Here is a 25581-nt window from a genome sequence, read left to right as displayed (position 1 = left end):
TGAAGTCCCAGCTACTTGGGAGGCTGAGGCAGGAGAATCACTTGAACCTGGGAGGTGGATGTTTGTTACAGTGAGCCGAGATCTCTCCACCACTCCATCTCAAAAAAAAAAAAACAACTAAGCCAGGCGTGGTGGTGGGCACCTGTTATCCCAGCTACTTGGAAGGCTGAAGCAGCAGCATGGCTTAAACCCAGGAGGTGGAGGTTGCCATGAGCCGAGATTGTGTCACTGTGCTCCATCCTGGGCAACAGAGTGAGACTCCGTGTAAACAAGGGAAGAAAAAATCAGTTTGTAGATCCACATATGGGGTAATGACATTGTTAGGGACACAACCGGACACCATGGTTTCCTCTCAGTCTTGCTTATCCTGTGAAAGAAAAATGAATGGGCGTAGCTGAGGCCAGCCTGGTGCCCTCATCCTGCTCCTGGCCTGACCACTGGTAATAATAATGATGCAAATATGTTCACTCCTTCATGACCTGCATGTTCTTAAGTCCTTTGTGGAAAGAGTCCAGGGTTGTTTCATTCACCAGCATGTGGAACACAAAAGGAGAAATATCTGTTGGACAAATCAATTTGTTTGGTGCCACAGGGCGACAGGAAGGGGTGCCAGCCCAGAACAGTGAGGGCTCCATGTGGCAGAGGCCTGGAGCTTCTACCCCAGGAGCCAGGGGCTGGGGCCCTTCGGGTCCCTCTGGGCAGGAAGGAGCTCAAAGAGGTGAAAATTTGGGGGAGATGGCTGGCGCCCAGAGACGGCTGGCACCACAGGGGCGGGGACTGCAGGAGGCTGTGTGGGGCCAGGACTTGGAGGAGGGTGACAGAGCAAGGCGAAGGGCTAGCGAGTGTGAGCATGAGAGTCTGTGGGTTTTCAAAGTGTGTGTGTGTGAGGATGTAAGAATGTGTGTGTGTGTGTGTGTGTTTTGGGGGAAATCCCTGGGGCCAAACTTACTGAGGGCATTCTGCCCAGATGCATTCAGGGAAAGGACCTCTGCCAGCCTAGGGCACATCTGGCTGAGGTGCCCCTTCTAGAGAGCAGTACCAGGGGATTGATGCAGGGGATCCACAGCCTGAAGACCAGGGCGTACCTCCCCAAACAGCTGGCTACCTGGAGGGGCTCTTTCCCTTCCCTTCCCAACAGCCAGCTGCCTGGAGGGGCTCTTTTCTTTTCTTTCCCTTTCTTTTCTCCCTTCCCTTCCCTCCGATTCCTTTCCGTTCCCTTCCCTCCCCTCCTTTCCCTCCCTCCCTTCCTTTTTTTTTTTTTTTTTTTTTTTTTTTTTTTGAGGTAGCATTTCACTCTTGTTGCCCAGGCTGAAGTGCAGTGGCACAATCTTGGCTCACTGCAACCTCCACCTCCCGGTTTCAGGTGATTTTCCTGCCTCAGCCTCCCGAGTAGCTGGGACTACAGGCATGCGCCACCATGCCTGGCTAATTTTTTGTATTTTTAGTAGAGACGGGGTTTCACTGTATTAACCAGGATGGTCTCCATCTCCTGACCTCATGATCTGCCCGTCTTGGCCTCCCAAGGTGCTGGGATTACGGGCATGAGCCCCTGGAGATCTGTCCTATTCAAAGGAGGCAGAGAGCCCCCAAAATGATTGAGGTTGGGAATTCCAACCAACGATGGGGGAGAGGTATTCAACTAATAGAGATTACCGAAATAAAACAAGAGAAAAGGCCGAGCATGCGGCTCATGACTGGAATCCCAGCACTTGGGGAGGCTGAGGTGGGTGGATCACCTGGGGCCAGGAGCTTGAGCTCAAACATGGTGAAACCCCATCTCTACTAAAAATACAAAAATTAGCTGGGCATGGTGGTGCGCACCTGTACTTCCAGCTACTTGGGAGTCTGAGGCACAAGAATTGCTTGAACCTGGGAGGTGGAGGTTGCATGGGGCCAAGATTGCACCACTGCACTCCAACCTGGGCGACAGAGCGAGAGTCCAAAGAAAAAAGAAAGAGAAAAAACTACAAAATATGTATCCTGACTTGTCCCAAAGCGTCTCAGAGCAGCCGCTGCTCTTGCTAGCGCCCTCTGTGGTCCCAGCTCCTGGCCACCAGCTGCCTGCACCAGGGCTGTGGCCTTGCACAGCTGTTTTCCTGGCACAGTCAGATGCCTGAAGGTCAACACCATTTAGGAAGGATGACTTTCTCCCCTCCCTCTGAGACTAGAAACAAAATGGAAGCATGGTAAGAATGGTGGCAAGCAGCCAAAAGAGCCACTTCCTTTGAGTATCGACAGGTGACCTGGCGTCATGGTTTCCGTATTCCCCAAGCGCCTGTGCCTGGCAGCTGCCTGTGCTGTGCACCTTCTGGGGCGATGCTAATGACATATTTCCTGGGAGCCCTGCCCTATCTGCAGCAATGGCAAGGACAGCATTTGTCGCCCTTCTTCCTAAGGAAGGCGGCATCCCTCCCAAACCTGGGAACCCAGTCTCCGTGGACAGCATAGACACCTGAGAAAAGGGTTTGCGTCAGAGGCGGGTGACAGAGGCTCTATCGGTCCAGAAATCAATAGCCTGTGAGTCCAGCAAGTCACCTGACTGACGTGCAGGGTGCCACTACAGCAGGAGGGGGATCTAGGCTGAAAATCCTCACTTGAAATGGCCTGGATACCCCAGAGACTCAGCACCCGTGAAATGCAACCCCGAAGGTGGAAGAGCAAGTCCGTCATTGCACTCACCTGCCAGGCGAGGCAGGAATGCTGCTACTGCATGCAATTCAGCGGCAGTATGCCCACCCCTACAGACCCAAAGGGGCCTGCAGTTGTCCACCACACCCAAAGCATGCATGTGCGTGTCTGGGCTGTGGGTGACGAGCTCTTGGACCCTCTGGGATTCTAGCACCGAGAGCACATAAGGGCACACCTTGAACACCTCTTGAATGAATGCATGTGTGAATGTCAACAGAGTTTTTCAGCTTTTCTTAGAAAGGACTGGGCTTTGTAGGTGTTCTCCCGCCCCACCCCCCACAAAAGAAATACTTCAGCTGGTGTGGTGTTGATGTGATAACCTGCTTTCTGCCAGCTAAAACGAACTCTCTCAGACTAAAAGCTGTTCAGGCTTTATGTCAGCTTCTTGAGCCGGACAGACTCCATCTGAGCTACTTCATTTTAGTTATTTTCCCACCATTAAGTGTGTAACTGTAGTATGTAGCTGGGGCAGGCTGACACTGGGCACCCAGGAAGGCATTTGTTGATAAGAGGCTGAGTTAAGTGCTACCAGCAGAGCCTGGGAATGCAGGTGCAGTGAGCGCCCAGAGCCTGTTATCTATCAGTTGTACGTCTTTCACGACAGCTTCACCCCTGGCACCTGGCACTGTTTTATTTCTCATGTACCAGTTTATCTTTTAACTTTTTGCTTACTCCGCTTTTGTGAAAGATTGGCTTCAGCTAAGTTCCCCCTCCCTTTTATAACTGGGTATAAAAGACCACCTTTTTCTTAGGGGCTGAGAGAATTTTGGGTGTTAGCCACCTCTCGGTCGCTGGCATAATAAAGGACCATAATTCAATCTCAGAGTGTGGAGCATTCCTTGACTTGCTCAGATACAACAGTGACATCTGTGCAGGGGCCTCACAACCAGCCCCATGCCCACTGCCCCATGCCCACCGCCCCATGCCCACCACCCCCAGGCTCACTGACCCATTGCTTTCTTCAGAAAATGGAAATTGTCAGGGTTGTGGAAGCCTCATAAGAGCAGCTCGTGGGAACCCAAACTCACATCAGCTAAACTACTATAGAAGTCAGAAGAGGAGGGCCAGGCACGGTGGCTCACGCCTGTAATCCCAGCACTTTGGGAGGCCGAGGCGGGTGGATCACGAGGTCAAGAGATCGAGACCATCCTGGTCAACATGATGAAACCCTGTCTCTACTAAAAATACAAAAAATTAGCTAGGCACGGTGGCGTGTGCCTGTAATCCCAGCTACTCAGGAGGCTGAGGCAGGAGAATTACTTGAACCCAGGAAGCGGAGGTTGCGGTGAGCCGAGATCGCGCCATTGCACTCCAGCCTGGGTAACGAGAGTGACACTCTGTCTCAAAAAAAAAAAAAAAAAAAAGTCAGAAGGGGTATTATTAATTTGCAATTAGAAATGCAACATGGGGCTGATTTCAGTGGCTCATATCTGTAATCCCAGCACTTTGGGTGGCCGAGGAGGGCAGATCACTTGAGGTCAGGAATTTGAGACCAGCCTGGCTAACATGGTGAAACCCTGCCTCTACTAAAAATACAAAAATTAGCAAGCTTACAAAAATGAGCCAAATTTGTTGATAATTGACACCTGTAAGCTGAGCTACTTGGGAGGCTGAGGCAAGAGAATTGCTTGAACCCAAATGGCAGAGGTTTCAGTGAACCGAGATCGAGTCACTGCACCAGCCTGCACAACCAAGTGACTCAGTCTCAATAAAAGAAAGAAAAGAAACGCAACGTAACGTATGTCTCTCCAGAAATTAGCCCAAATCTTCAGCCATCGGCAGGCTGTGAAACCAGGAGAGGAGCTAAGTCCTTCTTACCTCAACCTCCCAGGCAGGGAGCGACCAGGTAATTTTTGGGTAACAATATAACTATTCTATTAATGCACCCTTTTCTTTTCTTGAGATAAGTTCCAATGGGACTCGTTTTGGTTACAGCTTTATATAACAGAATATTTTATTCTTTCATATTTAATGTTTCTCTGGTTTTCGCTTTAAGGATTTAGAGGTCATTCAGTTGTCTCAAGCATTTCATTTTCCATGTGGTTCTTTCATAAACATTTGTCCACAGTGAGTCCACCATGTGCCAGACAGAGTGAGCCCACAGGGACACACGGATGAATGAGACACGGTCCTGGCTCCTGAGTCAGGGAGGTGTCCACAGAACATTCTGACCTAATGGCAGAGATGGGGTGAATCCAGGAAGACTTTCTTGAGGGAGGTGGTGCTTGAGCTGAGGGTTGAGGGGCAAGTGGGAAAGGAAATTCTAGGCCAAAAACCAGTTTGAACTTGCAGCAGAGATAGCCTGACTGGGGTGGGAGTGGGAGGACGGGGGAAATTTGGATTTGGCTCTGCTGAAGGATCCAGAACTGGGAGTGGCTGGGAATGAGGCAAATTAGACAGGCATGGCCAAGCCCCAGGGACCATTAGAGGCAGCACTAGGGAGCTTGGCTTTCCTCATCAGCATCAGGAGCCAGAGAGGGTATCAATGAGGCAAACAATGAATTTGAGGCTACTTTAAAATATATTATTCTTGGTCGGGTGCGGTGGCTCACACCTATAATCCCAGCACTTTGGGAGGCCGAGGCGGGTGGATCACGAGGTCAAGAGATTGAGACCATCCTGGTCAACAAGGTGAAACCCCGTCTCTACTAAAAATACAAAAAATTAGCTGGGCATGGTGGCGCGCACCTGTAGTCCCAGCTACTTGGGAGGCTGAGGCAGGAGAATTGCCTGAACCCAGGAGGCGGAGGTTGCGCTGAGCCGAGATCGCGCCATTGCACTCCAGCCTGGGTAACGAGAGCAAAACTCCATCTCAAGAAGAAAAATATATATACGTATATATATATACACACATATATATATACTATTCTCAGCCGTGTGGTGGCTCATGCCTGTAATCCCAGCCCTTTGGGAGGCCGAGCTGGGTAGATCACCTGAGGTTAGGAGTTTGAGACCAGCCTGGTCCACATGGCGAAATCACAGCTCTACTAAAAATACAAAACTTAGCCGGGCATGGTGGTGTGCGCCTGTAATCCCAGCTACTCAAAAGGTTGAGGCAGGAGAATCACCTGAACCCAGGAGACGGAGTTTGCAGTGAGCCGATATCATGCCACTCCACTCCAGCCTGAGTAACAGCAAGATTTTGTTTCAGTAAAGTAAAGTATTCTTCTTGGCAGTTTGAGCAATATATACAGCTATGCCGATAATGTTGGCAAAGATGGTGAGAGGGTTTACTTGGTTCACTGGATAAGTGGAGAAATATCTGAGAGGTAAAATGAGCCAAATTTGTTGATAACTGACATGGAGGGAGGGAGACCGAGGACCCCAGGATGCTGGCAGGCAGGTGCGTGGGAGTTACTGTCTGTGTCAGCTGCAGTTTAGCCAGGCACACCAAAACCACTCTGTGCATAGCCTTTAACACAGAGGGAATTAATGCAGGGACTGATTACATCCTGATGGAAGAAACTCCCCGAGAGGTCACCTAGGACACTGTGTTAGCCCAGCCCAGCCACAGGAAGCTGTTAGCATCTCCAGAGTCGAGAGACAGCGGATGGAGCCTGCATGACAAGAGCCCAGGGTGGTGACACACAGGAGGCTGGAACCACAGGTGGGTCTCCTTGAATGGAACAGGGGCCACTGTCAGAAATTTCGAAGCAAAGAGGGAGGACAAGGAAGACCCAGCTTCTCAGCCCATCTACCCATCAGCCTTGTTAGTGCCCCAAGTGGCCTCCCCACAGGAAACCAGTTCCTAAGGGAACCTGGGAAATGGAGCAGGCTGGAGTCAGCCTTTCTGGGACACAGAAGTCAGCTGGAAAGGGGGAGGATTTAGTCTGGGTGCCCACATATCAGCCCAAGTGGGTGACAGCAAGAGGGGAAGCTGCCCTGGGGTGGGTGAAGATGTGTCCATTTCTGAACACAGGAAGTCTGAGATGCTTGTGGGATGTCTGTTCAGCAGGGGAGTTGTTCCGCAGTTATTGCGGTTACAGAGGTCAGTTACTTGGACCCCTGATTCCGAAGATGGGAGTGGGAAAGGAAGGCCTGCATATGCAGACTCAGGTTGACCAGCCTTCAGGTGGTAGTGACAGTAGTTCTAGCAATGAATGTGTTCATAGGGTAGTAAAAGCATGGTTTTGGCTCGTTTTGGTTTTTTTGAAACAAGGTCTCTTTCTTTCATCCAGGCAGGAAAGCAGTGATACAGTCATGGCTCACCGCAGCCTCGACTTTCCAGGCTCAAGTGATCCTCCCATCTCAGCCTCCTGACTAGCTGGGACTAAAGCCATGCACGACCACTCCATAAATATTAGTAATTTTTTATGAAGATGGAGTATTACTGTGTTGCCCAGGCTGGTCTCCAGCTCCTGAGCGCAAGCGATCCTCCTGCCTTGGTCTCACAAAGTGCTGGGATTAGGACTGGGCGCGGTGGCTCACGTCTGTATTCCTAGCACTTTGGGAGGCCAAGGTGGGTGGATCACCTGAGGTCAGGAGTTCAAGACCAGCCTGGCCATCATGGTGAAACCCCATCTTTAAAAATAAATAAATAAATAAAATAAAATTGAAAAAGTGCTGGGATTATGGGCATGAGCCAGTATGCCTGGCCTGTTTGTGTTTTTTGAGATGGAGCTTCCCTCTTGTTGTCCAGGCTGGAGTGTGATGATGTGATCTCAGCTAACCACAACCTCTGCCTCCCAGGTTCAAGTGATTCCCCTGCCTTAGCCTCTGGAATAGCTGGAACTACATGCGCCCGCCACCACACCTGGCTAATTTTTTGTATATTTAGTAGAGACAGGGTTTCTCCATGTTGGTCAGGCTGGTCTCGAGTCCCTGACCTCAGGTGATCTGCCTGCCTCGGCCTCCCAAAGTGCTGGGATTATAGGCGTGAGCCAGCACACCTGGCCTGTTTTTTCTTAAATGTAAAAAAAAAAAAATTGAACTATTTTCCAAATGGTTGAGTCATGTTATACTCCCAGCAGCTGTTTGAGAGCTCTAGTTGCCCTCATCTGTCCATCATTTAGTCTTTCTAACTATTTTAGCAAGTGTGAAATACACCTTATTGTGGTTTTAATTTGCATTTCTCTGGTGGCCTGTGAGGTTGAACAGCTCAGGAAAAGCTTTTACGTGGGCCCTTGTGAACATATTGTGAGGACGATCTCCTCTGAAGCCTTCTGGGAGAGAATTAGAGTGGAGTAAAATGAGAGGGTGGGGGCCAGTCTCCTTCTAGCCTCCAGGTCTCAGGCACCTTCTCATACTATGTGGGCTTTCCAGCAGTTCCTTCATCACACCTTTTTTTTTTTTTTAATTTTATCATGCATGTTGTAGGGAAGATGTTAATTGCCCTTTTTTTTTCTTTAAGCTGGGATTTCACTGTATTGACCAGACTGGTTTCGAACTTATGAGCTTAGGCAATCCACCTGCCTTGGCCTCCCAAAGTGCTGGGAATTACAAGCGTGAGCCACTGCGCCCGGTCTCCTTCATCGTATCTCAAGAATCGTGGGCTTGGCACAGTGGCTCATGCCTGTAATCCCAGCACTTTGGGAGGCTGAGGCAGGCAGATCACCTGAGGTGGGGAGTTGAAGACCAGGCTGGCCAACATGGTGAAACTCCATCTCTACTAAAAATACAAAAAAATTATCTGGGCATGGTAGTGGATGCCTGTAATCCCAGCTACTCGAGAGGCTGAGGCAGGAGAATTGCTTGAACCCAGGAGGCGGAGGTTACTGTGAGCCAAGATCACACCACTGAATTTCAGTCTGAGTGACAGAGTAGGACTCCATTAAAAAAAAAAAAAAAAAAAAATTTGGGAGCCTGGGCAACATAGTGAGACCGTGCCTCTACAAAAAAAAAAAAAAAAAAAAATTTAGTCAATGTAGTGGTGGGTGCCCTTAGTCCCAGCTACTCAGTAGGCTGAGGTGGGAGGATTCTTTGAACCCAGGAAGTTGTGACTGCAGTGAGCTATGACTGTGCCACTGCACTTCAGCCTGGGTAACAGTGAGACCCTGTCTCTAAATAAATAAATAAAAAAGAATTGTGGGGTTATCTCTGAGTTTCAAGATGTGAACTTACAGCCTGAAAGGTGTGGGGTTCAAAGCCTTATTTTACTACTTGCATGCTGGAACGTGCACAGTTTTCTCAGCCGTAGAATGGGAACAACATCTATTCGTGGGGTTGCTATAAGAATTAAGTCATGTTGGTAAAGGGAACAGCTTACTATCTGGCACTTCATATGAGCTCAGCAATCGTAGCAAGTATTATCGGTTTTGTTACTGGAAGGATTAAAGAGGTGCTACAGATCGTCCTTTTTCCCCCAGATGAGGAAATTGAGGCCTGGAAAAATTAAAAGAAGTATCCAATGCAACTGGCTGATTAGGGCACAGATGATCCGCCCGCCTCGGCCTCCCACAGTGCTGGGATTACAGGCATGAGCCACCACGCCCAGCCCAAGGATTCTTACAGATAGGGCATTCTCTATTAGACCAAGATGGTTTTCTTCTTGTTTGCTTTTCTCAAAAAACACCAGCAACCAAGTAATAAATACAAGGTGAATTTTGTTTTATCTAGTCTCTTCCCGTCTCCAGTCCCTGCTTTAGGATCCATGGGGAGGGGATGGAGATTCACTTTGGGTTGTTTATTTATGACCTCACTCTATTCATCATTCCTACTTAATGTTGAAAAAGACACGACTGTGTGTGCAAAGTTCTGCCTTTTGGATAGTTTATGCTCATCCAGTGCTTTTCTGAGTTTCTAAGGTCAGGGCAGGAACCAACACTCTCTCCACCCTTCCAGGGGAATGGAGAGGAAACCAGCGAAGTTGCCTCGGGTCAAAAGGATTTTTAAAAATACCGCAAAAGCAATAGTGCTCACAAATACTCAGCTAAAACCTTCGCATAGCTGTCAGAGGACAAAGCTTTCGGAGGGAGTGGGTGCAGCTAGGGATTGAGCAGCTCCGGCAATCCTCCGGCCCGCGGCCCCGCACGCGCATCATCTGGGCCTAAAAAGATCAAATCCAACACTCTCGTGTCCCTACAACTCAAAGAACCATTTCCTCGGCAGCCCCAGATCCCACCCTCCCCAAACTGCAGGTGCTCCCCGTGTGGGCCTGAGGGATGGCCTCAGAGCCCCGGAGATTAAGGCCCAGCGCCCACGCGTCCGTTTCTCCGCAGCCACGGGACGGCCAAGCGGCAAGTGGAAGCCCAGCCTTCTCCCCGCCCGGGAGACTGGGCAGGGGAGCTGCTGCGGGGACGGACAGAGCCTCCGGAGCCCCAGTTCTGGGGCGCCTCACGCGCCACCATCACATCTGGCGTGTCCATAACAGCTCCAGGTGCGCTTCGCCGACCCGGAAGTAGCGGCGCCACAAGCGCGCTACGGAGACGTCACCAGTACGCGGCACAGGAGGCGTGAGCGCTTTTGGCTTTGCGCACTTGCGTCATCACGTGGCTGGCGGAGTCCCGTGATGGGGAGGTGACGTAAGCGTCACGGAGGCGGCGGCGGGCGGGGACAGGGAGTGAGCCGACTAGCCCTGCCTCTTAAAGCCTCCCGACCCTTTCGTGTTGTCGCAGCGCGTCCGCCGGGTGTGGCGCCTTTAAGCGTCGCCGTGACACGTGTGTGAGGCGTCGGAGGCCCGGATGATGCGCGTGCAGGGCCCCGGGCCGGAGGAGACGCCAGGGCTGTGCGGGTTTGTGGTGCGCGGTGAGGAGAGACCGGGGTAGGCTGAAGCCGGAGTGGGCTGGGGTCGGGTCCGGGCGGCGCGCAGGCCGGGGGACGAGGCGGGGCAGGTGGCTTCCGCGATGGCCTGGGGCATGGGAAGGGCCGGCGGGGCGCAGCCGGGGCGCTCGGGGAGGACGTGGGCGCGCGTCCGCGCAGGGCACTGGCCGTCCCCGAAGAGGGCCCGGGATACGCCTCCCGCTCCGAGCTCGGGGTCTCCCCAAGGAGGATCCGGGGCCGGGCTGTCCTCGCCGCTCTCCGCGGTGCCCTGGCCCGGCGATGGGGGCCGCAGGTGCCCGCGTTCTCCGCCGGATCCAGGCCGACTCCGGAGAGGCTGAGGTCGGAATCAGGGCCAGGGCGTCCCGTGCGGCCGCAGAGCCCAGCGGGGCTGGCGCGCTCCCGGGGCGGGCGCCTTTCTCGTGGCTGTGGAGAAGGCCGCGGAGCTTGGGGTGGGGTGCGGTTCCGACGCCGCTGTTCCTGGCGGGTGGCGTGGGCGTCCTGGGCCTGGGGCTGCAGTGGCCGATGCTAAACCCAGATCCACTAGAGGGGAGACTCCCCGCGCCCTGATTTACGTAACGCTCGCCATGGAGCCAGGCTCGGGGAGAGGCGCTCAGGTCGCTGTTTCCGCGGCCGGGCCCCGGGACAGGCGCTGTGGAGTCGCGGGGGAGGTCCCTGGAGCGCAGCGCTGGAGAAGGCTCTGTTTCCGTGGGCTCCTCCCCTCAGCACGTGGTTTTGACCCTGCGAGCCTCCATTGCAGTTCATCCTGGAAAAGTGACTTTAGAAGGAGGAGGGAGAGGGAGTTAGCTTAAATTGTGCCGACTAGGGTTCGCTCAGGTGGATATGTGGATGAGGCCTGTGCTGTGCCTGGACCAGAGGGAGCATCCTCCCTGAGTTGGGAAGAGTGTTGATGGTGTGTGCATCAGAGGGCTTTGCTAGTGATGACAGGAACACTTGTCTCGGGCTCCTACACCTCAGAGAGCGAGCTTATTTAGGTTATTGCCTAATGTTTTAGGTGGAATTGGTGAAGTAGAGGTTGACCTGTCACACTTGAAAAATTGTGTTTAAAATCTCTGCATCTACACTAAGGAGTGGGTGGTTTAAAGTTACTTATTTCGACTGAAATTGGGTTACATCCCAAGTGTTGTTTATCCCTTCCCTAATTGGTTCTCAAACGTTGGTAGTGGTGCATGACAAAGTTCTCACCTTCCAGGGTGGATGACAGTCCTCACACAAGCAGTGATACTGTTGGGAGTTTTTCCATACCACTAGGTGTCTTCACTTTATAGATTGTCCTTTATTCTGAGGTCATTTCCTTACACATTTTTGGGGAGTTGGTATGCTTTTATTTATGGATGAAATCATAGTTCTGAGATTTGCTGCAGAATTACTTGGGGATGGGAGGTGACTCAGGTTGGGTCAGACATAATTACTGAGGCAGAGTAAGGGGGCTCATGTGCTCACTGTGCTGTTCTGCGTTTGTGTGTTTGAATGTTTTCACTACAAATTGTTTTTATGGACCTTAATCTTATGTAATCATAGTGATGGTAATGAAAGAGAAATGATCCATCGGCGATTACCATAATGAAAGAGAAAATCCACACTTAGCAAAGCAAGATTTTGGCAACTCCTGTTACTCACTCAGGTTTTTTTGTTGTTGTTGTTGAAGTTTTACTGGTTCATTAAATACAAAACTTTGGCATTTATTACCTCTTACTTTTTGTGAGATTAGACTGGTGTTGACTGGCAGGTGTGGGGACGTTTTCATTGTCTGGGCTTTTCTGGTATCAGGGTTAAGATGCAGTGTGGCGGTGTTGTTCATATTGTGTGCATTGCAACAACTGGTGATGAGGTAGCATGATCCTCCCGCCTCATCCTGAGTGCACGTGTGGATGCTCCTTGAGCTTTAAGGACAGCTATTTCTGGGTAGAGGGTTGCTGATGCCACGTGGCATCCTGGGAAAGTAGCTAAAGAGATGGCACAGGAAGAGAGTTGGCCTCCACTGATGGTCATCCTGTCCCTCCCACAGGCTGTGAGCCCGCTCTGTGACTTTGGTGATTTAACAGGCCAGAGCCCAGGAGCACTTATATTCAGGAGCCCTGCATAGTACCTGCCGAGCCAAACTCAGTCTCATCCCGAACCTCCCTGCCACCCAAGATCCTGGTTCCGTGCTGCAGGCCAGCAGGCCAGAGTCTGTACATCCCAGGGCAGTCTGCAAGGCGTCTGTGTATTTTTTGATTCCACTGCATTGCCTGCACCTGACCCAGCAGTGATTGTTCAGTTGGTGAGAAGTCTTAGATAATTCTCATTAGAAAAGGCTCTTTTATTTTCTCAAATCAGACAACTTCTAATGCTTTTTTTTAAAATAAGCTTTTTCTTTACAGAAACTTTTTTCCACCCCCACATTATTCTTACAGGCCTAATTTTTTTTTAAAGATGAGGTCTCACTATGTTCCCCAGGCTGGACTGCACTGGCTGTTTGCAGGCATAATCGTAGCTCGCTGCAGCCTCCAACTCCTGGCCTCAAGTTGTCCTCCTACCTCAGCCTCCCAAGCATCTGGGACTATAGGACCAGACCACTGCACCTGACTTTTCTTTACAGAATTTTTTATAGAAAAAGATACTTGTATTCTTGTATACATGTATGGAATTAGATGATCCACAGTGATCAATTTGAATGGCTTAATAAAAGGTGCTGGAGGAGGTCCTTACTTTCACTAGAGCAGAATTTTGGGGTACACGTGATTTGCTGATTCTTCCAGGGCAGGCTGGGTACTGAATACCAGAGGAAGTCGTCATTTTTCTGATGTGCGTGAAGCAATTTAAGGGGCATAATTTTGAAATTGTGACTCAAATAGTCTGTGCCGTGTTTGGGAAGGTTACTTGAGAGGTAGTGGGTAGGGAAGGAAAGTGGTGGATACAAAGGTAGCAATTGGAGAGGTGCAGGGGTCTCTTGGTTACAGTTTCTATGCCACTGCCCCAAGAGTATGGATCCTCTGTTAGGGACTGTAGTATGTAGCAAGCTCTAAAGCACTTCCCAAGACCTTTTTTTTTTGTTGCTATTTTACAATAGAAAAGGAGGTTCGAGAAGTCTCGGTAATTGTCCCTGGGTTTCATAGCTAAGGGTGATAGAACCTCCCGGGGTGACACATTCCGAAGCCTGTGATCTACCCACTTGCCTGCTTTGGTTTTCTTCCTCTCTGTTGGTAAGTGGCCTGGAAAACACTTGCTTAAGTGTAGAGGTGTCTCATGATACTGTTCTCTAGGCCTGCTACTTGCTCTTTTTCTCCTACCTCACTTAAAAAAAAATTATTTTTTGTTTTGTTTTGGATTTTTTTTTTTTTTTGAGATGGAATCTCTTTGTTGCCCAGTCTGGAGAGCAGTGGCACGATCTCTGCTCACTGCAACCTCTGCCTTCCGGGTTCAAGCAATTCTCCTGCCTCAGCCTCCTGAGGAGCTGGCGTTACAGATGCGCACCACCATGCCCAGCTAATTTTTTTATTTTTAGTAGAGACGGGGGGTTTTACCATGTTGGCAAGGCTGGTCTTGAACTTCTGACCTTGTGATCTGCCCACCTCAGCCTCCTAAAGTGCTAGGATTTCAGGTGTGAGCCACTACTCCTGGCCTAGAAAGGTAATTTCTATTTGACAGACACTGTCTAATAGAAACATAATACAAGCCACAAATATAATTTATGATTTTGTGGCAGCCACATTAAAAAGAAGCATGTGAAATTCATTTTCATAATTTATTTAACCCAGTATGTGTAAAATATTACCATTTTAACATGCAACTGATGTAAAAATTACTGGGATGTTTTACATTTTCTTCTTATACTGGTGTTTCTTTTCGAAATCTGGTGTGCAGCTTACACTTACAGCACCTCTCAACCTGGACTAGCCTCATTTCACATGCCTAGTAGCCACATGTGGCCTGTGGCCTTCATATTGGAGAGTGCAGGTCTGTAGAGACATGCATGCTTATCTGACTTGCATGCAAATTCATTGCATGGGTGTGTGTAACGAGTTTGTATGTGAGAATTAGCGTCCCCTCGTTTTTGAGCAGGCATTCGGACCACATGATGGCTTTTTGAAGGAAGTGGCATCAAGAGTGATGCCCAGAGCCAGTTGATGAATATCTGCTGAAGAGATGCACCGGGCAGGGGCTGTCTGGCTGCCTCACGGCCACTGTTGTCTGCTCAGCTCAATATGTGGCAGCATCTTGTCATTTTGTGAGCTCTACGATGTCCCAGTGGTTAGTGACAGGTCTCCCTGTTTCACGCTTCCTTTGTAGGGCTGGCAGCTGATCTAGGGGAGCTTTTGTGGTGGCTGGCATCTATGATGACCCAAGAAGAGATCTTTTTTATTTTTTGTTTTTGACTCCACCTTGTGTGTAACCAGAGGAGCTCTTAAGAGATGATTTTGTCTTGGGATTTAGTTAAGCCTGGCTCTGTTGCTTCTTGTCCCCGCAGTGATGCACCATGCCCATAGTGGATAAATTGAAGGAGGCCCTCAGACCCGGCCGCAAGGACTCGGCTGATGATGAACTGGGGAAGCTTCTGGCCTCCTCCGCCAAGAAGGTCCTTTTACAGAAGATCGAATTCCAGCCTGCCAGCAAGAGCTTCTCCTACCAGCTGGAGTCTTTAAAGAGCAAATATGTGTTGCTCAACCCCAAAACAGAGGGAGCCAGTCGCCACAAGAGTGGAGATGACCCGCCCGCCAGGAGACAGGGTACAGATGTGCAGTGTGCTGGCAGAGAGGCCCTCACTCCGGGGTGACCAAATGGGTGGACTTAAATGTTGACTAGTTAGTAAGAAAAACAGCAGAATGTGGTGGGAGAGTTCTGAGTGTTTACATGCACTCGGTGGGTTTCAGCTATCAAGTGATGATGTGGGATTTGTAGGAGGGAAATCTGTGTACTTGGAGGGCCCTTAGAACTTGCTGTTCCCCCTTTCCCAAATATAACACAGTCAGAAGTCAGGGCTGGAACTAAGAAACAGAAATGGGGTGGGCTGCATGGGGGCACGGTGTGGTGCAGAGTGCCAGGGCCTGGCTCCTTCAGCCACTCTCTCTGAGCCATGCCCTCCATCCCTCGAGTCCTTGGAATCTAGACCCAAGCAGCCTGGGAGGTCCGTGGGATGACCAGGTTTACTCCTGAGCCTACTAGGAAAGTCCAGTAAATGGAATACCAGTTCTCTGTTGCCTCGTTCCGAGTCGCTGCATGCTAAGCGTATGCACCAGGAGTTCCTTTTTGTGTTCGACCTGTGGGTGGACTTACGTCTCTCTTTTCTTCCCTTGTCCCTTTCTTCCTCAGGCAGTGAGCACACATATGAAAGCTGTGGTGATGGAGTCCCAGCCCCACAGAAAGTGCTCTTCCCTACGGACCGACTGTCTCTGAGGTGGGAGCGGGTCTTCCGCGTGGGTGCGGGACTCCACAACCTTGGTAACACCTGCTTTCTCAATGCCACCATCCAGTGCTTGACCTACACGCCGCCTCTGGCCAACTACCTGCTCTCCAAGGAGCATGCCCGCAGCTGTGAGTGTGGGTTTGCCGAGGTGGGGTGGCTGCGGGTCCTTGGGATTACATAAGCCCATGCTCTTGTGGCCCTGCTAAGCTCAGTCTGGGTGAAATTTAGGAGTGCAGTTCTTCATGAGCAGTAACTTAGGAAACCTAAATTTGAATCACGCCTGCTGCAGAACGGGCCATGAAGGTGAGTCATTTAGGTGGGATGGTGTTCAAAAAGCTTTTCTGTAAATAATTACCCAAACAGAAAGAAAGGTTTTCAAATAATACTTCCAAAATATCTAAATTCAATTATTATTTTTTAGAGATCGTGTCTTGCTCCATCACCCAGGCTGGAATGCAGTGGCCCCATCATAATTCACAGTAGTCTTTTTTGAGACAGAGGCTCTCTCTCTGTTGCCCAGGCTGGAGTGCAGTGGTGTGATCTCGGCTCACTGCAACCTCTCCCTCCTGAGTTCAAGTGATTCTCCAGCCTCAGCCTCCCCAGTAGATGCGGCTACAGGCATGTGCCACCACACTGGGCTAATTTTTGTATTATTATTATTATTTTTTTAGTGGAGACGGGGTTTTATCATATTGGTCAGGCTGGTCTCGAGCTCCTGACTACCTCACTGTGGTCTTGAACTCTTGGGCTCAAGTGATCCTCCCATCTCCACCTACCAAAATGCTGGGATTATAGGTGTGAGCCACCGTGCCTGACCCAGTTGTTTTATGCATTTGTTGTATCAGTGTAGCTTTAATGTATTATAAAACATGCAGCCTGGGTAACACAGCAAGATCCTGTCTCTACAAAAACAAATCAAGAACAGGCACAGTGGCTCACACCTGTGGGAGGCCAAGATGGGCAGATCACTTGAGCTGAGGAGTTCAAGACCAGCCTGGCTAACATGACGAAACCCCGTTTCGCCTAAAAATACAAAAATTAGCTAGGTGTGGTGGTGCACACCTTTAATCCCAATTACTCGGGAGGCTGAGACGTTTGAACCCAGGAGGCAGAGGTTGCAGTGAACTGACCAAGAACACACCACTGCACGCCAGCCTGGGCGACAGAGCGAGACTCCATTTCACACACACAAAAAACAAATCAAAACGATTAGCTGGATGTGGTGGTGTGCTCTACTTGATTAAAATAGAGGTGAAATAAGATATAACTTACCAAAACCTGAAGAAAATGGAAAGTGGAGAGTCTTCTATTAAATTAAAGCACTGGTTAATCTTCCCATGGGCCAGGCGCCATGGTTTACACCCGTAATCCCAATACTTTGGGAGGTTGGGGCTGGTGGATCACCAGGTTAGGAGTTTAGGACCAGCCTGGCCAAGATGGTGAAACCTGGTCTCTACTAAAATTACAAAAATTAGCCAGGCACAGTGGCAGGCGCCCGTAATCCCAGTTACTCGGTAGCCTGAGGCAAGATAATCACTTCAACCCAGGTGGCAGAGATTGCAGTGGCCCAAGATGGTGCACCAGTGTGCTCCAGCCTGGGTGACAGAGTAAGACTATGACTCAAAAAACAACAAAAAATCTTCCCATGAAAAATAACAAGCAGAGACGTTATTTCTTTGTAACTTTTTTTTTTTGAGATGGATGTCGCCCAGGATGGAGTGCAATGGTGTGATCTCAGCTCACTGCAAGGTCTGCCTCCCGGGTATAAGCAGTTCTCCTGTGTCAGCCTCCTGAGTAGTTGGGACTATAGATGCATACCACCACACCCGGCTAATGTTTATATTTTTAGTAGAGATGGGGTTTCACCGTGTTGGTCAAGTTCTCGAACTCCTGACCTCAGGTGATAGCCTGCCTTGGTCTCCTGAAGTACTAGGATTACAGGTGTGAGCCACTGCGCCCAACAGATTTCTGTGTAACTTTTAAGAAACAGTTCCAGTCCTTTGCACATTCTTCCAAAGAATAGAGAAGGAGAGAGAGAATCCTTCCCAGCTCATTCTAAAAAGTTCCTGTAACTCAGGTAGCAATAATAAGGAAAATATGAGAAAGGAAATCGATAACCACAACTTATTCATGAACATAGATATAAAAATTCTAGGAAAATACTACCAAATGACACAGTTTCTAAAAAACTGTAAGCCACTCCTGTTTATCCTAGGAATGCAAGGATGCTTTAATCTCAGAACATCTCTAGAATTCTGGAGAGAGCAGAGCAGTCGAAAGTACAGCTCAGGAGCCTGGCCTGTAGGCTTTGCTTCCCGGCTTTGCCCCTTAGTAGCTGAGCTTTTGAGAATGCCCTGGTCTGTGGACAAGTGAGACTGTCTTCCTCACAGAGTTGTGTGAGGCTCAGATAGCTTCTGAGTGAGTCAAGTACCTGGAGTAGCAGCCACAAACGGCTACTGAAGGGACTGTGGAGGGGACTGCTCTTTGCTGCCTTAACTGCTGTTGCTGTATTAACAGAGTAAAGGAAACGGTCACCTGAAAATAGATGCCTGCTAAAAATATATATGATTAAAAAAATCTTAGCAAAGTAGCAACAGAAGGACCATTTTCTGGCTGGACTTGGCACCTCACACCTGCAGTCTCGGCGCTTTGGGAGACTGAGGTGGGAGGATCGCTTGGGGAAAGAAAAAAGAACATTTTCTTAACCTAGTAAACCTAGCACCTACCAGAACAGAAGCTACAAAAAAATTATTTTAATTTATTTTTTTTTCTCTTTCTTTTAGAGACAAGGTCTTGCTCTGTTGCCCAGGCCATAGGGCAGTGGTGGTGGTGCCATCATAGCTTATATGATTAAAATAGAGGTGAAGCTCCTGGGCTCACGTGGTAGATTACATAAGCCAATGATTTTCTTATGGCCCTTTTAAAATGAATGTGTCGGCCAGGTGTGATGGCTCATGCCTGTAATCCCAGCACTTTGGGGGAGGCCAAGGCAGGAAGATACCTTGAGGCCAGCCTGGGCAACATAGTGAGACCCCATCTCTACAAAAAAATAAAACTAAGATGGCTGCTTGTAGCCCCTATTTCCAGTGGTGATCTTGGTAGTTTTGAGGTGGTTCTGGGAGGACTTTCAGTAAGATTTGACTAGATGGCGTTGTTTTCATCTCATGGTTTTGGAGCTAAGACTGCTGTCCCGGGCCTGTAAGCGGCCCTTCCACTGTAGAGCTGTCTTTCGTCATTGATTTCTCTGTAGGATCTTTTCGAGCCATTTGACAACTGTGTGAGGATTAATTTCGCTAAAACTAGATAACCTCTAAATTGCTGTAATCTGGCACAGGCGAGCTGTGGTATGTTGCAGTGTCTCAGCAGCAAGTGTGTGAGTGAGGCAGCCATGGCCAGCCCTTCAGGGGAGCACCTGGTCTTCCTTCCAGTACTGGTCCTGTGGGCCAGCATTATTGTGAAATACTAGTGCACCTTAGTATCTTAGAACATAGCAAGAGAAGTTGTGGCCTCTTTTCCTGCATCCCACTGGATCCTGAGTGGCCCGTAAGTGGGCTGTGGCTGTGGTCTCCCCTCCCAGCACATGGCATTGGAAGAGTCTTGAGGGTCCTAAGAGGTATTCTGACAAGGGTCCACTGTGCATGTGGCACGGAGCAGCAGCTCCTGCCATGGGCTGGCCTGTCTTTGGCACTGATACTTACCTAGAAGAGAAACAACATAAGTAGCCCAGGAGGAATGCAGTTCAGTCCTATCCTCTTGTTTCCCCGATCTGCGTAGCAGTGTCCCTGTAGTCACGGATTTGACTTTCGAGTTACATTTTCCTGAATTACATGAAAAAAGATTTGTCTGTGTGTCGCTTAAATTTAATCTCATGTATTGCTGGAGAACCTGGCTTAGATTGTTTTATACCCTATTCAAGAGTGATATGTATCAGGCTGGAATGCAGTGTTGTAATCATAGCTGACTGCAACCTCCATCTCCCAGGCAATCCTCCCACCTCAGCCTCCCAAGTAGCTGGTACTAAAGACTCATACCCCCGTGTAATTTTTACCAGGTAATTGTTCTGGTGTTCTTTAGGGTAGAGATGGGGTTTTGCCGTGTTGCCCAGGCTGGTCTGAAACTCCTGGGCTCAGTGACCCTCTTGCACCAGCCTCCTTAGGTGTTGGAATTAGAGGCGTGAGCCACTGTGCCCCACCAGCAGAATTTTTATAGAATAATTAGAGGCTTAATTTCTGCACAACTTTTTTGAGTTGGAGTCTCACTCTGTCACCCAGGCTGGAGTGTAGTTGCCACAATCTCAGCTCACTGCAACCTCCAGTTCTGGTGTTCTAGTGATTCTCCTGCCTCAGCCTCCTGAGTAACTGGGATTATAGATGCCTGCCACCACACCTGGCTAATGTTTGTATTTTTAGTAGAGATGGGGTTTCACCATGTGGCCAGACTGGTATTGAACTCGTGACCTCAAGTGTTCCACCGCCTTGGCCTCCCACAGTGCTGAAGTTACAGGCGTGAACCACCACAGCCAGTCATTTTCTATACAATTTGTGTAGTCAAACTGTATCTTACCTGAAGTTTAAAAAAAGAGTTCTTTAGTATTTGTTTGTTTTCTTTCAAATAACATAGTTTTGCCTAATTTTGAGTTATTTTAAAAATAAAAGTTGCAAATGGATATGGGTTGGGTGTGGTAGCTCATACCTGTAACCCCAGCACTTTGGGAGGCCGAGGTGGGTGGATCACCTGAGGTTGGGAGTTTGAGACCAGCTTGACCAACATGGAGAAACCCTGTCTCTACTAAAAATATGAAAAATTAGCCAGGCATGGTGGTACATGCCTGTAATCCCACCTACTCGGGAGGCTGAGGCAGGAGAATTGCTTGAACCTGGGAGGCAGAGGTTGTGGTGAGCTGAGATCGTGCCGCTGCACTCCAGCCTCGGCGACAAGGGCAAAACTCCATCTCAAAAAAGGAATAAGTTAAAAAAAATTTTTTTAATTGATACAGTTAGAAAAGGCAAGCGGAAGTCTAAAATGAAAAATAACCACCCCCACCCCCCTTTATGTAAAGGCAATTCCATGGAGAGTTTTTTTTACAACTCTTGGAGAAGAATTTTGTGCAAATAATAGCATTTTAATGTATATTTGCTAAGCAGGCTGCATACTGTTCCATTATTGATTTTGAAGTCTGAGTAAGGAGTTGGAGATATTAGGGGGGGAATTGATTCAGGTGAGTTTTGTATTATGAGATGGATCTGTTTGAACAGGTAATGCACCGTGTACCAGAAATGTGTCTTCTGAGTGTGCACTTTAGAGAAAGCCATGTGCACAAGGAGAAACATGCAGGATTGTCCATTGCAGTGTGTCTATGACAGCAGAGAAGATGGAAAGGCTGAATGTATGTTAGTGGTGGGTATAGAAATAAATCGTGATTTCGTTCAGTGAAATATTCTAGCTGGAAGATGTGAAGGAACTGGAGCTGTGTCTAGCAACATTGACTTTTGTAAAGCACATTGCTGAATCATACATAACCGCATGGTATGATTTATAGAGAGGAGGTTTGGAAACATGTAGCTACAGTGCCATTTATTGTTTGTGGAAACACGTGTGTGTGTCAATAAATACATGAGTGAGAACAATAATTGCCTGATTCGGGATAGTGGTTTCTTTGAATGAAGGAACATGGAAAATGGGGTTGAGAGATTGAGGGGGAGTTCAGCGATCACAGCAGCATTTACTTACATCATAATTTGAAAGGTAAAAATGTACCACTGTCTAGCCTAATGGCTAGTGAGACGTTTTATGTAGAGCAGGGGTGGACAGACTCATCTGGCCTGCTTTCTGTGTGTGTAAATAAAGTTGTATTGAACACGTTCATGCCCATCGTTCATATAGTGTCTATGGCTGCTTTCTCTGCAATGCAGGGGCACACTTGTGACTCGACTCTATAGCCTCAAACCAGAAAGTATTTTCTATCCGGATCTTCCCAGAAAACATTTTCAACCCCAGATATTTCCAGTTTAATAGAAGCATTGGAACAGACATTCTCATGTCTGAGGCACAAAGTGAGGGCCTGTGAGCCCTGAAGTATTTTAGCCTATTGACCATGTGATGCAGCTTAGGCATTCGAGAAGACATCTTTCAAGCTTCATTTTGAAAATCTGACTTAGGCCGGGCGCGGTGGCTCATACCTGTAATCCCAGCACTTTGGGAGGCCGAGGTGGGTGGATCACAAGGTCAGAAGATTGAGACCATCCTGGCCAATGTGGTGAAACTCTGTTTCTACTAAAAATACAAAAAAATTTATCTGAGCGTGGTGGCGCACGTCGTCCCAGCTACTTGGGAGGCTGAGGCAGGAGAATTGCTTGAACCCAGGAGGTGGAGATTACAGTGAGCTGAGAGTGCGCCACTGCACTACAGCCTGGATGACAGTGCGAGACTCCTGTCTCGGGGAAAAAAAAAATCTGACTTAGTCTTCTTATAAGCAGATAATACGAATGGAATATGAAAAGCGTCATGCACAGGTCAACGTTAACGCTGGCTGGTGGTGTGAGGTTTTTAGAGTTTCATCTTTGGACGGATCAGAGCCCCCAAATGCCATCCAACCGAGAACAACATTTCCTTGGTGGTCACCCAGTCAGCCGGGGTCTGAGGTCTCTGGCTGAGTCCTCTCACAGCCTGGTTTGGTCATACCTGTTTGTGTTTGGGGCAGGGGCCTCTTCACGAGTTCTTTGAAAGCTCTTGTCTTAACATTGCTCCTCTTTCCACGTCGCAGGCCACCAGGGAAGCTTCTGCATGCTGTGTGTCATGCAGAACCACATTGTCCAGGCCTTCGCCAATAGCGGCAATGCCATCAAGCCTGTCTCCTTCATCCGAGACCTGAAAAGTAAGCATCGATCCATTTTTGCATTTTCATTATTTATTTTTTAAATTTTTTTTAGAGAAGGGGTTCTTGCTCTGTTGCCCAGGCTGGTCTCAAACTCCTGGCCTCAAGCGGTTCTTCCACCTTGGCCTCCCAAGGTGTTGGGATTACAGACGTGAGCCACTGTGCTGTTCTCTGTTACTGAAGGCCTGCTGAGTGCTCACCCCTTAGGAGGCGCTGGGGAGTTGGTAGAGGGCAGAGAAGAGTGAATCCTGGATGAAGTCTTGGGAGTCCCTCTGTGCTAACAGCCCTGCATGTGGTGGCACAGACTCAAGGAATAACAGTTTAGAGACGTGGTCTGGAGTCAGTGGGGAAGCCTCTCAGTGGCAGTAGGTCATGACAGATTGCTTTTCCTTTGGGCAGGTAGAGGGGTTCTTGTGTATTTGGGGCAGGCAGATGAGCCTGAGGGAGGGCTGGGAGGAAGGATGGATACGGAATGTACCAGCTCCTTTCTGAGTATCAGGAATGAGGTGTGTATGCTGTTAAAAAAAAGTCTCATTCACATTCACTTGGCAGAAAGAAGAGGCCTGTTACTGGTTTTTGAAACTTGTATAAATTGTCGTACTATAAAATAATTATTCACCGGTGTTTTATATTGGCTCTTGTAGAGCTAATTACTCAGTGGATTTTACATTCTTTTTTGTTTGAGACAGGATTTTGCTCTTACACCAGGCTGGCGGACTGGGACAGTGATGCAATCACAGCTCACCGCAATCTCAGACTCCTGGAATCCTCTGGCCCTGGCCTCCTGAGTTGCTGGGATTACAAGTGCGTGCCACCACACTTGGCTGGTATTTTTGTATTTTTTGTAGAGACCGTGGCTGGCCTCCAACTCCCAGCTCCAAGCAATCCTCCTGCCGTGGCCTTCCAAAGTGCTGGGATTACAGGCGTGAGCCATTACACCCAGCTGGATTTTACATTCTCTTTTCTTTTTCAGATAGAGTCTTGCTCTGTTGCCCAGGCTGGAGAGTGTGGTGGTGAGAGCGTAGCTCACTGCAGACTCAACCTCCCAGGCTCAAGCGATCCTCCTGCCTCCGCCACCCAAGTAGCAGGCACATGCCATTATGACAGGCTAATTTTTTATTATTTTTTTGTAGAGACGAAGTCTCCGTATGTTGCCCAGGCTGGTCTAGAACTCTTGGGCTCAAGCGATCCTCCCACCCTGGCCTCCTGAAGTGTTAGAGTCACAGGCATAAGCCACCTCACCCAGCCAGCATTTACTTTTTTGAGGGCTTGGTGTTCTCGTCTGTGAAGTAGTGAAGGTTCAGGCCTCGCATCTTACTGAGAAAGTAGTGGCCATGAAGAATTGTGATTGGGATGTAGAAAATTCCTGTAGAGCTTGTTTTCCTCACTTGTTCCTTTGAAAAGTTCCAGTGTTTTCCCCTTGTAACTCGGGAAGGCAGCTGCAGCCTGTTTTATGAGAAGGTATGGGCTCTCCTCTCCCTGTTTTTCCTCCTCTAGAGATCGCCAGGCACTTCCGCTTTGGGAACCAGGAGGACGCGCATGAGTTCCTGCGGTACACCATCGACGCCATGCAGAAGGCCTGCCTGAACGGCTGTGCCAAGTATGTGCTTCCCCACCCACCTTCCAGGGGGCTTTGGACACCTTTCTACACGGTGGCAGCAGCATTCCTGTGGCGACAGCCAAGCCCGGCTCCTTTCTACCCAGGCTGCCCTCGGGTAGACGTGGCAGAGTTTGCCTCTGGGTACTCAGCCTGCTGGAACCCAAATAAGGGACTGCCCCTGCTTCCTGGGAAAAGGCTGCCTCTGGATATATCCTAGGGCGGCTTGGCAGGATTGGAAGGCTGTGGTGGCGGCAGTAGCTGGGTCTCAGCAGCTCAGTTGAGGGGAAATACGTTAGCAGAACGTCTTAGGGTATTCGGTTAATACCGTGGACTTCTCCAGTCTCTTAAAAGTCACATAGGTTTTAAAAGGATGGGGTGGTAGGAATTATGTTTTCTGCAATATGATTTACACACATGTAAGTACAAACGGGGAACTTTAACATGAGGAAGTTTATTTATAACTTTGGGATCTTACTGTGCCTGGCCGCTATTTCTTATTCACACTGGAAAGCATAGGGCATAAGGGTGTGGTGCCAAGCGACGGTTTGGCACCACGTATACCCTTAGATGTCATGGTCACCATCACAAATTGTCTCTCTCTCATTCCTGAGTTCATATATTCAGACCAAAGAAAACAGGTAGGAAATGCTCAGAACTTCCTCTTACTGCCTCAGCTTAGGATCTTAGAAATACTTTACATTAGGAAACACACCTAGAATGTTTTTCAGAGAATTTGAGTTGCAGCAATGAGTGACTGAAGTGGCAAAACCACTGGCTTCAGTGGATGATATTCTTACATAAGTAAGACTTAGAGAAAGAAAACATTTTGAGACAGAGTCACACTCTGTTGTCAGGCTGGAGTGCAGTAGGTGGGGTTCCAGGCCCACACCACCATGCCTGGCTAATTTTTGTCTTATTAGTAGAGACGGGTTTTGCCATGTTGCCAGGCTGGACTCAAACTCCTGGCCTCAAATGATCCGCTGCCCGGGCCTCTCAGTGCTGGGATTACAGGCGTGAGCCACAGTGCCTGGCTTAAGAAAACTTACTTAAATCATTTATATGAAGGCAGCCTTCACTGCATTCCTAGGATGTTTTTTTGCCTATTCTGAGAGTTTGGTTACCTCTTCCCCTTCCTCTGAAGGGGCTCAAGCCTCCCTGCTCCCTGTATGATCCTGGGTCTGCCCTTCTGCGCTGACCTTCAGTGCACTGGGTGATTGAACTGTTGTTCCCTGTGTGCTGGGCCCCACATCTACTACTGGGAATTTAGAGGTGGAAACCTGGGATCTGGAGCTTATGGTGTAATGGGGGAAGATAGAT

General features: G+C 49.0%; 1 protein-coding gene across 10 annotated transcripts in view; it reads left to right on the top strand.

Moving 5' to 3' along the window:
- Window positions 1-10234: 10234 nt before the first annotated feature.
- USP36 (ubiquitin specific peptidase 36) overlaps window positions 10235-25581 on the top strand; it is a 45929-nt gene continuing 30582 nt past the window's right edge. For 3 of the 10 annotated variants that reach the window (XM_035301957.3, XM_035301953.3, XM_078374793.1), the window contains exons 1-5: window positions 10235-10371; window positions 14855-15113; window positions 15697-15918; window positions 22554-22664; window positions 24162-24264. In XM_035301957.3, the coding sequence (XP_035157848.1) occupies window positions 14864-15113; window positions 15697-15918; window positions 22554-22664; window positions 24162-24264 (686 nt within the window). In that variant the 5' untranslated portion in view covers window positions 10235-10371; window positions 14855-14863. Of the gene's footprint in view, window positions 10388-10507; window positions 10726-13455; window positions 13590-14854; window positions 15114-15696; window positions 15919-22553; window positions 22665-24161; window positions 24265-25581 lie in introns of those variants that run through there. The other 7 variants (XM_003733067.6, XM_035301952.3, XM_054257118.2 and 4 more) reach the window with 3 other exon arrangements.

Source organism: Callithrix jacchus, chromosome 5 (genome assembly GCF_049354715.1).
Source record: "Callithrix jacchus isolate 240 chromosome 5, calJac240_pri, whole genome shotgun sequence".
NCBI classification, from domain to species: domain Eukaryota; kingdom Metazoa; phylum Chordata; class Mammalia; order Primates; family Cebidae; genus Callithrix; species Callithrix jacchus.
Note: the sequence above shows the minus strand (reverse complement) of the source record. Positions and strands in the feature narration are given on the sequence as shown.